This window comes from Electrona antarctica (genome assembly GCF_951216825.1).
Source record: "Electrona antarctica genome assembly, chromosome: 8".
In the NCBI taxonomy this organism is placed as follows: domain Eukaryota; kingdom Metazoa; phylum Chordata; class Actinopteri; order Myctophiformes; family Myctophidae; genus Electrona; species Electrona antarctica.
The window spans coordinates 17,494,326-17,505,500 of NC_136789.1; the positions used below are offsets into that span (position 1 = coordinate 17,494,326).

At 41.1% G+C, this 11,175-nt stretch overlaps 1 protein-coding gene across 1 annotated transcript in view; it reads right to left on the reverse strand.

Annotated features, from left to right (window-relative positions):
- The window catches only part of LOC306928632 (uncharacterized protein), a gene marked incomplete at its 3' end in the record, with an annotated part of 59,824 nt that extends 48,889 nt beyond the window's left edge, over positions 1-10,935 (reverse strand). Inside the window, exons 1-11 of the mRNA XM_079508893.1 lie at positions 10,822-10,935; positions 9,301-9,502; positions 8,633-8,908; positions 8,444-8,537; positions 7,854-7,988; positions 4,530-4,645; positions 4,200-4,316; positions 2,375-2,578; positions 1,682-1,814; positions 1,004-1,150; positions 455-547 (exon numbers count right to left, since the gene is read on the reverse strand). Coding sequence (XP_079365019.1) covers positions 455-547; positions 1,004-1,150; positions 1,682-1,814; positions 2,375-2,578; positions 4,200-4,316; positions 4,530-4,645; positions 7,854-7,988; positions 8,444-8,537; positions 8,633-8,908; positions 9,301-9,495 — 1,510 coding nt within the window. The 5' untranslated portion in view covers positions 9,496-9,502; positions 10,822-10,935. The remainder of the gene's footprint in view (positions 1-454; positions 548-1,003; positions 1,151-1,681; positions 1,815-2,374; positions 2,579-4,199; positions 4,317-4,529; positions 4,646-7,853; positions 7,989-8,443; positions 8,538-8,632; positions 8,909-9,300; positions 9,503-10,821) is intronic.
- Positions 10,936-11,175: the final 240 nt, after the last annotated feature.

The following is an 11,175-nucleotide window of genomic DNA, read 5'->3' on the forward strand; positions in this document are numbered from 1 at the left end:
TTAGAACGCAGTACAGTACAGTACAGTACAGTACAGTACAGTTTTAACTCTGGTTCGTTTTCCTTTTTAAGCCTATATCGTACACCAAGTCTCTAAACCAAAATCACACCTGTGTGAAGTGAGGGGCGCTCTTATCATCGTAGTTACGTCACCAATAAGGGACCACCCCTTATTGGCCAAGGGTTTGCACCGACATACCGACAGCCGATTTGCTCAGGCACATATGATGTAAATTCTCCAATTTACGTCAATGGCATTTCATGTTTGTGTTCAGACAGAATCTACACTATAGCTGTTTAGTTTATAGGAGGGCCCCTCAAAAATAGTAGATCTACAAGCTCAGAACGCGTCTTTGTGACGGGCGTCCGTCCATCCGACCGACTGACCCATCCTTAGATTCTTTTAAAGTGACACAAATTTGAAAACTTCTAATAAACATATAAACAATGCATACCAGCTCTAGGACGGGTCTCTAGAACATCATATCCTGTAAAGGGGCTCTGGGCCAATTCCACAAAGTCAAACAGGAAGTCAATGTCACTTTGACCTGAAAATAAAAACGTTATACATGAAAGAAAGTTATATGCTTGCGATAGGTGCATAGGACAATTAGACATATAGCCAGTGTGTCTTTTCACACTTTTTAGAATACTGAGAGCATAGAGACTCATTTTATTGTTTTGGTAGATCTGGCCCTACGTAGAACAACCCTTGAGGCCCTTGAAGATCTGCCTCCGAACCATGCAATGTGTCTTTCATAGTAGAATTTCACTGATTGATATTTATTCGTATTGATGTAAATGTATACATTTATTCAAGAAATATCAGTCAGTGCAATAATATACTACATACATTTTGTATTAGCCATTATTATTATTTAATTATAATTAGCTGTTTAAAAGGGAAAGCTACAGAGCATAACAGCTAACTCACTAACAAAAGTATGCCCTGCTGCTGATTTATTAGGTTCTCAAGATGACCAAATAGGTAAAATGCACGTCACCTATGACCTTCAGAGTGTAGGGCTGTGTGGACACCATTCGTATTTCCCATGATCCCACATGTTTGTTTAGCTGCATGGTTCTGAAGTTTCCTACAGCCAGGATGGAACCCAGCGGTCCTGTGCTATCAGAACTGCTCTGAGACACTCCTGTGAACAAAACACACGCATTGGAAACCAACAGAGCACAGTGACAGGCTGACAGCAAGCAAGTGACCTTTTTCACCGCAGCCATATTGACGTAAAGTAGTTGTGTTATGTAACTTCCTTCACAGGTGTTATTGTTGTTCCTCAAACTGAAGGGTTAGCTGCCCCTGCAGTGCATTCTGTCCAGGGTACACCCGGCAGCTAACATTTTGGATGTGTAGTATACACATGAATTAATCTTAAGAAGATCTATGTTGTTGATCCTCCTGTCACGTCTGGTGGCCAAATTGATCAATGGAATGACATGCGTAAATGTGCGCAGAGTGAAGAGACGTGCACATGCACCCATCATTGCTGCTTTTCACTACAGTCAATGGGTTCAGATACAATAATTTAATTATCTTTGTCGCTCAAATACCGGCAGAAGTGGATGTCTCAGTGGTGCATGAGTTGACACAGTTTTGCGTGCGTGTGAAGAGGGTCATTTGCGTGCATCCCACGCTCATTGCGTGAGAGTTGGCAGCTCCGTTTTACCTTCTGGGTTTATAAGACTGAAACTCAAGGAGCGTCCTGTGATGTAGATGATTAGGTTTGTCACTGATTCGTCTACTGAGAAGGTGAAATTAGCGGGCCTTCCTGGGGTTCTGGCAGCTTGCAGAATGGTCACCTACAGAAATAAAAAAGATTAATCTGTTCCTAGTACTAAAGCCACATTGGTGGCAGTGAGAGAGGTAACTGTTTTGATACTTGCAACACTGGCCGTACCAGATGACTGAAGCTCATTGTGGTAAAGTTAATTTGGGGTGATGTGCTGATAGTTTTTAATCCCATACGGGATTTTGAAAAGCTATATTTCTGCTTGATTGATAGAATACTTTAACAGGTTGCAGAAAAAGCCCAGTTAAAGTACAGTTCAATACAAGGTCTGTTAAGTGGATTTGAAACCCCCAAAAGCCTGACATACAGCTTGTTTCCATTGGGGCCATTCATATTCAATTCATCAGAACATAATGACATTGAATGACAAATACAAATATACAGTACTAAAAATGCTTAAATATCTCAAATAGTGTAGCTTTAATTTACAGCAACCATATTCATTAAGAACAATAAGTGTTGATTTATCAGTGGTAATTATGCTGATGACTTTAGAATAGTTTGTTAAACACTGTTGGCGATATATTTTATTTTATGTTGAATTCATAATGATGTTGAAGATTACAGTACCAGAGAGGAAGCAGAGGACTCTGTAATGATTCTGGTGGCCTCTAGCAGCTCGCTCTTGGTGACTTCAATAGCGTGTCCCCCAGACGCCTGAGCCAGGTCTCTGTAGACCTGGGCGTCTGTCCGGCTCGTGTGGGCCATCTGTACGCCGCTGTCAGACCGTCTCCGACGACGGCGCCCAAACACGCCGGTTAGCATGAAGTTCACCTGCATGAAATTATTCATGTAGATTAAATCAATTTAATGTGGTAGCTCTCTTAATTAAAAGGGACACTTCACCCTTTTTGCAAAACAATATGTTAATGACATTTAGAAGATTTAGAACACTTTCCTCCTGTTTTTTTGTGATATGTGGTTTTAGATATTTTAGCAGTGTCCATGATGTCATGGACGCTGGGCTCACTTACTGACTACATGCAGATGATCCTAAGAGTTTTGAGAAAGAAATGCTATATGTATACACACTGCTATATGTATACACACTGGCAGTACCGAAACTCTGCAATGACACAGATGCTTTCCAGGTTTTATATAGTAGAAAACATGTATTTAGATTTGGATTTTGACAGAACCAGAAGTTGGATTTAAATACTGGCCAGGCAGAGGATCAACTTCCTCAAGTCAACTATTTGATGGAGAAGTTTAAAATAATTTTAACAAGCTAGAGCTTGGTTTGCCTGGTGGAGAGGAAGGAACTGTTTGGATTGGAATAACGATAACCACGGTGCAGCAGTGCAAGCGAAATGTTTGTCAGCATCGGCGTACCCACCTGCTCAGCTGTGCTGAGGAACCTCATGTACAAATGTATGTGTAGGTTGTCGGATTCTGTCAACAGCATTATTGTTATTCTGACTAACCGTTTATTGAGTTCAGTCAGGTTTGTTTCTAAACTGTGGAACCATTGGCGTGTAAGCCTGTATAGTATGCAACTATGCATTTGTGATTTTATGTAGACAATGTCTGCCTTTTGTTTGTCTCTGTTTTTTTTATGTCAATATGGACCTTGTGTCTTTAATAAAGTTTGATTGATTGATTAGTCCTACCGCAGAAACTCCCCGCTGTCAGGTGATAAGAAGCGGCCTGCTCACTCCTCATGAATTGAAGGATGTATGAGCTCAGTTCGGGGCTCTCCCAGGTTGGCAGAGAGTAGCGCCCAGGATTACAGTCACCGGGGGACGTACATATACCTTCTAACTGTAGCTACCTGAATTTATTCTGATATTTACAAATAAGACAATACTTAATGAACCATATTGGAGCTTTGGCTTCTGTTGGGGACGTTAAGGGAAAAAAAAGGCACAAATCGAGAAACAAATACAAACCAAAAATCACACCTGTGTGAAGTGAGGGGCGCTCTTATCGTACATCATCCAATTAATATACTTCCTCATGAATTAATTTGTCAACTTATGTTATCTTTTAACCATGATATAGTCTTTATATTCAACGTTTAAAACAGTTGCTTTAGAAAAGTCGATTTGCCCATCCACATATGACGTAAATTCTCCTTTCATGTCAATGGCAAATGTCAATGTGACACATTTGTATAGGAGGGTCTAGTGCCCCTCAAAAAAATATGACAATACTATATTGTCTCTGGGTGGAAACATATGTCCAACAGTTTCTTTTCAGGGTTCAAATAAAAAAAACAGCAAAAGTAGCAGATCAACAAGCTAAAAACACGCCAGAGCTTGTATATCGGATACTTTTGTGTGACGCTGTAGTATGATCAGCAGGGCATTCATTTACGAAATAAATAAAATAAAACACAAAGTTAAAATATGAAGATAGGAGCAACGATATACTGTTATCTATGGCAGCCACACACCACTGTCTTGGTGCGCTCGATCAATGCGGTCACCGTGCTCTTCAGGTGGCTGTCCTTAGCCGAGGCATCAGTGAAGAGGAAGATCTCAGAGTTTGGAGAGGCCCCGGTTAAAGCCAGCTATACACAGATGAACACAACAGAGAAAAGGAAGTAGTGTTGAATCACAATCTACAAAGTAACTATGTAACTAAAGTTTTCAACTAGTTGTAGTGGAGTAAAAGCACAATGTTTGTAGGCCTACATGAGTACATGTACTTAGTTACTTTCCACCCCTGGTTCGTATGAATAAAAGCTGCAGAACAAACAGGGAAGCAGTCCACACCACTCTACCTGAAGCCCTGAAAGACTCATCTCAGGTAAATCATTGTTCCCTCCTTGTAGTATCAGCTCATTAATGTGAGCTTTGAAGATGTTTAGATCTGTTGTCCTCATCAGTGGACCAAAGTCTAACGTTCAGAGTGGGGGACAAAAAGTAGAATTTTTATTCACGTCTTTTAAACTTTTGAGGCATGGATTATGAGGTATATCATGAGGTCAATAAGAATACTGTTGATGGATTAGTGTCGAGTTTATTCCGTGAGTGGGATCATTATAATATTAAGTGCCGGCCCAGCTTATATTTGTAACTTCATGTTGTGTCATTTATGTATAGAATGTTGGTGCTATTATGAAGTTCACTGCCTATACAGTAAATACTCTGTGTTATATAAGAACAGAGATCCTCTTATCAACCAATTGCAGTATATCTCAGGGATGTAGATATTAATACAGCTAATTGGGGGGTAAATGTGTTACCAATGTGTTACTAATACTATATACCAGGAATGCGAGTTCATACTAGGACAGGACATGGTATGGGGATAGGAAGTGTCGGGTGACAGAGGAAGGGGCGAGCTATACCAGGGGGCACGATGTGTTCGTTCATTCATACAGAAACAATGTAGCAAACGGGATGACGCGTTTAAGTAAGTCCTTTTTTAATGTGTTATATGTTCGTTAAATACTCTAAATTCAGTCATAAATGATGCATCTATGCAGTCGCTATATCTGTGAATTAATAGTATGTATCTTGTGTTTCTCTTTGTGTTTGCAGTTATTACCTAAACGCCACGGTCCCAGATTCCTTTGTTGTAATGATCATCATGCTATTGTATTAGATCTAACACGGGCCAGACAAGGCAAATAAGGCTTTATACTGTACACAAGTGTAGTAGAAGTATGTTTGTACGTGTGTGAGTGTGTTATGAGATAATAGTAATAAAATGGCCAAAATCAAGTGATTGTTTACGGGCATTATTGCAACGTCGAGGCTATGTGTGTTTGAGTAATATAAATGTTACCTTGGTGTGTGTTAAATCACAGTTACCAGACCTGTTTGTTATAACCCCTTTGCGGAGGGTCTGAATCAGTAATTAAGCAAAGCTATGAAACAGCAAAGTTTAGTTATATCCGTACAATTAGAATGTAATACAGTATATAGCACAGAACACTCCCTGGAATTAAAAGTAAACTGTCAGATTAATTTCTCTTCAGATAGACCATCTCATGGTACGTAAGTTAATGGTGATCCATCTAAACAATTCACTGTTTACCCTTTTTGGAACTCAAAGAACTGTTCACCATTGACTCAAGTCATTTAGGAGAAAATGGATACAAATTAAGCATTTCTGTAAAGTTTATTTTTTATTCTCTTTTTAAATTTCTCTTTTTTAACTATCCTACCTGGATCTCTAAAGGGAACTAGGATGTACGATGAGGGCTCGTCTGGTGTTCCAACTTTACTGGCAAAGAGAGAGGTCACTGCCTTCACCGCCTCAATGTCATCCCTCATGCTTGGCGTGGCGTCAATCACAAAACAGAGAGCTTTATTAGATCCCTTGGAGATCCCCATCAACCTGACAGAAGAGGCGAGAGAAAGAGAAATGGAAAACACCTTTTTCACTTGAACCCCATGCATGCCTATTCTGGGGGGAACATTTGCCAAAAATAGCAGATCTACAAGCTCAAAGCAGGTAAAAGAGATTTGGTGGTGGTGGTGGAGTAGCATTTTTACTCAAGTCGTTTAAACTTTTGATGCTACGCGCTGCATTTGAGCTTGTAGATCGGCTATTTTTGGTGGAGACGGAAAAAGAGGGCGGTATAGTGTAGTTCACCCAAAAAATATTTTCAATTACACACCCCAGCCTTGATTTCATGAGATTCGTGTTCATGTCACATTCCTGAGCCAATAAGTGTGTGACCGGGACAGTGTCATCGTTCAGTAGGAGACTCAGTACTGGAGGCTCCGCCAGTCAGACCAGTCTGAAGTTAGTGGTTCTGTACTGTACAAGCCCTCCTTCCTGGCCTGTGTGTGTGTGTGTGTGTGTGTGTGTGTGTGTGTGTGTGTGTGTGTGTGTGTGTGTGTGTGTGTGTGTGTGTGTGTGTGTGTGTGTGTGTGTGTGTGTGTGTGTGTGTGTGTGTGTGTGTGTGTGTGTGTGTGTGTGTGTGTCACTGCTCGGACGGACGACGGACGGACAGACCGACAGGGACACATATACATAGCTACGCAATGGAGTGACTGTACCACTCAAAAAAGACTTCATGGAGTGTGTAATTTAAGTCATGTTTTTGTGTGAACATTAACATTATGTGCATTGTTAGATGCTTTACTGTAGGAAGTCTGTGTGTCCGGCTGCTGCATCAATGTCCTCCAGCAGCTCTCTGGTAGCAGCTATTGCCAGATGTGCTGCTTCAGAATGGAGATGACCGTGGCTGGAGGTCCGTGTGTCCTTGTTGATCCCGCCTTTTGGCTCAATGCCGCTTGACGGGTCGACAGGGCCTCCGTGGCTGCATTTCCCTGTTCACCGTTAGATTTGAGAACATACTAAGTGATCAAATGGTTTAAAATGCCTTTAATCAAACCCATTTAGACCCGAGGCTTAAAAAAAAAACCTTCTAAAACCTAACCTAAGCTTTCTGAAAACCTTTCTTTGAGATATTTGTACTTTGGAAATTGTAAAGTAGTAAAGTACAAATACCTCAAAGAAAGGTTTTCAGAAAGCTTAGGTTACTTTTACTCCACTACATCTCGTATCCAAATATTGTACTTTTACTCCACTACATATTTTAAATCTTACTTTGTAGATTTTGATTATTACAAAACATACTTAACCACTTTTAAATTCGACCATTTGAAAATAGCAGATCTACCAGCTTTTTTTTTTATCTACAAGCGCATTGTGAGCTTGTAAATCGGCCATTTTGAAAAGATTTTTAATTTATACATTTGACAACTTGGAATGGAACATTCTGCATAATGAGTACTTTCTACTTTCAGTACATTTGGACACCAATAATATTTATTCTCGAAAAGAGCATTGAGGTTCACCCTCATTTGCAATGCTGCCGAGATCACATATCACAGATCATTGGGAAGTTAGCTTCCTTTCTGTAAAGAAAACCAATTTTCTGTCTTAGTTTGGCTGTAAGGTCAGTAATATGATATTTAAATGTAAATCTTTCATCGAGCCAAATACCCAGATATGAATGCAAGTACTTTTTCCACCATTGAATATAGAGTACTGAGGTCCTGATCACTGCCACTAGCCCTGGGAGGTGTTGAGTGATGTCAGACTTCGATCGGTGCTCTACAGGTGACTGTACTGAGTCTCTTACCTTTTGGTTTGGTTGAGAAGAACGGCGCAATGCCATAGTATCCTGAAGTCAGTACTTTCTCCTGTATGATGTCTTCCAAAATATTGTTCCTACAGTCATCTCCATCACAGTTCTGGCAGGTTGCCCTGTTAACATCTGTAGAAAAGTAGTTCCACCAATTATTTTTGCACAAACGGCAAATTATCACCACAACACACTAACTGGGTATCTGATGTTTTCTGTTTCTCAAGACAGACGGACAACACTGATCCCTGGGTAATGCTTTCTATGAAGCCCATATATACACAATGCATTTTAAACATTATGACACTGTATAATTATAGTTGTAAACACTCATAAATATTAATACTGCTTTAACCTTAAGTAATAACACACCATTATAAAGCATTTCATAAACTTACACGGTCAAGTATCTCATACATCCTAATTTCCTGACACTTTTATTTTGCAATCAACGATCATAGTGCCCGATCGAAGCGAAAACTGTGCACGCACTCTCCCTGGATACCAGAGCAGATTTCTCTGGCCTGAATTCCGATTTTTGCTAAACACATTTTGTATATTAAACCAAACAGATATTGGTAGGCTACCTGCAATGTTGCCAATGCTGGTGTCAGATCTGATTAGGTTGGAGTTTGGGAGTTTGTTGCCCAGTTCCACCCAGTTGGAGTGACTGTAGAAGTCCTTCACATTAGAGGAAAACAATTTACACCAAGATTAATTGGGGAAAAATAAATTGTCAAACAGAACAACGATAACGACAACGATATGAGACATACCTGTAAGGGGTGTAAGATGTCCCCCAGCATCTGCCTGGCCGCTTCAAAGTTCCCTTGCTTGTTGTTGGCTTTGACCGCGGACAAACCATGTGTGATGATTCTCCTTCCCACAGTGAAACTCTCCGCGTCAAAATGGTAGCTCTCGTTGAGCGCATGGCGGAGGTCCACTCGTACATTTCGCCACTTGATATATTTAATGGCTTGGCGGAAGGTCTTCGAGGACCTCTGTGAGGAACAGGCCACAATGACAGCTTCAGCTGTCAAAGGCTGTTGTCGCTGCAGTGGGGGAAAAAACATCCAAATACCGGTATAAACACTACCAGAAGAAGTCAAATGGACAGTGGTAACTCAAGTACTCTACTTTTTTTTTTAAAGTTGCTACATTTTGTTATATTAAGCTCCCGATTACAAGGGATTAAACGATTACGTCAATTATGTCAGTGGCCATAAGGGATTTATTGATTCATTACGTCAATTACGTCAATAGCCATAAGGGGGTACATTTTGATGCCAGTACTTTAGTAGTTTTACTCAAGCACATTTTTTTATTTCACTCAAGAGTATTTCTATATTGCAGTATTGTTACTTTTACTTAGTAAAACATTTGACACACACACACACACACACACACACACACACACACACACACAATGTCAATGGATCCTTACTGGTGACGTGAAGTGTCTACCTGCCTCTAGGGCAAGGTTTCGGCACACCTGTAGAGTGGCATTTAAGATAGCCATCTCCGTGATGGTAGGGTGATTCAGGGTCAGGGAGTCACCTGGTAGGATCGCAAACCCCAGAGCTCCTCCGGTCTGCAGAAGAAGGAGAACCAATACTGCCAGTCCTGGAGAGTTCCTCATTGCAACGCTTGCTGTGCATGTGTGTGTGTGTGTGTTTTTGTGTGTGATACAGCTGCGCCCTCTGGTGGTGGGCGGGTGGTGTTACAGCGTGACACACACACACACACACAGACAGGATCTGCTGGGTCTCATAGTAAATGCTCACTGCGTTCGCAATAACCCTTTGTTCTTGTGTGAGGTTCTCCTGTAGAGTGTGAGGTGTGGAAGGTGTGTGTGAGCTGAGTGAATGAGTTGATTGAGAATTAGATGGCTCTGGTGGTGACCAGCTCCAGCGTTCTCCTCACTCCCTCTCCCAGCCAGATTGCCAGCAAACACACGTATGTTTAGTCATTGTATTATGTGAAGAGGTCCACAGCCAGGGTTTGGTAGGGGTGGGCACCATTCTTTTGGGATTCCTTTTTGCTCATGTTTTCTTGATTAAGAGTTAACAATTGTCTTATTACTTTGGGTAACTAAGTTAGGGTTATATTGTTGTATAACATGTAAAACATTGTATGGCTGAGTCGGCTGACTTTCTGGTTGCTGGTAATTCTTTGGGAGTTAAGGAGAGAGGAGCTCCAAACTTTCATGTTGTGCAGGCCTCCGTTCTCCGATTAGGAGTTGGGTTAACAATTGTATTTTGGTTACATTACTTTGGGTAGGTATAAGTTAGGGTTATATTGTTTAGTTATTTGAGTTATTATTTCATAACAACTAACCTACCCTGAAGAAATTAATAATAATAAAAAAGAGAGAGGAGCTCCAAACTTTCATGGTGTGTGCAGCCCCTAGGCTGGGGCCGTAACGGCGTACGTTTATATGGTATATATATACTGTACACAGGAGGCAGGAGCTGTACACCCAGCCCTGCCTCAGGAAATCTCGATTCCCTAAAGACCAGGGGTCACCAAATGTGTCCGTGGCAAAGACTTGGTCTTGTCCGTAGCAAGTTTTAGATTTTCTGTTTTACACACCATTATAATGTTATTATTTTGATCATAAGACCCACTTACTGAGCAAGTCTCCAGTATTATGACACTATGGCACAATAGGAGTCCACTAGTACTAGTGGTTCTCAAATGTTTTATTTGCAAAGACCCCCTGTAACTCTGAGAGTGTTCAAATGGAACCAAATTAATGGACCCGTAAGGGTCCGTTTGGTTCCATTTGAACACTCTCAGAGTTACAGACCTGTCTATCTGGTCTATCTAGTTATGTGTTTCTGGTAATATTATTGCCCACTCATTTTGTATGTCTGTGGCAAAAAAAAGATGTTGACAAAAATGTCCACCACATGCCAACATGGCGATGACCCCTGCTAAAGACCACACCCACCCCCATAAAAACCTGTTCACTCTGTTGCCATCAGGGAGGAGGTTACGGGATCCTCACATCAGCTGGCACAAGCAGGCTGAGGATCAGCTTCTTCCCCCAGGCTATAGTAGGACTGCTACCCTTATGCTGCCCGCATATAGGGCAGCAACAAAGGATTTCTGTTCCGTTTCTGTGCTTGGATTTCTGCCTGTCTTGGGCTGGGCCAGTGTCCTTATAGAACCCCGCCAGCCCGTGTGGTATACTATACACTACACATGCATACTCAGTGGTGGAAAAAGTACTCACAGCCACATGAACACTTTTTCTAAAAAGGTCATATTTTCATGGCCCTTTGTCATAGATGCTTACTCATCATTTCAATTGATA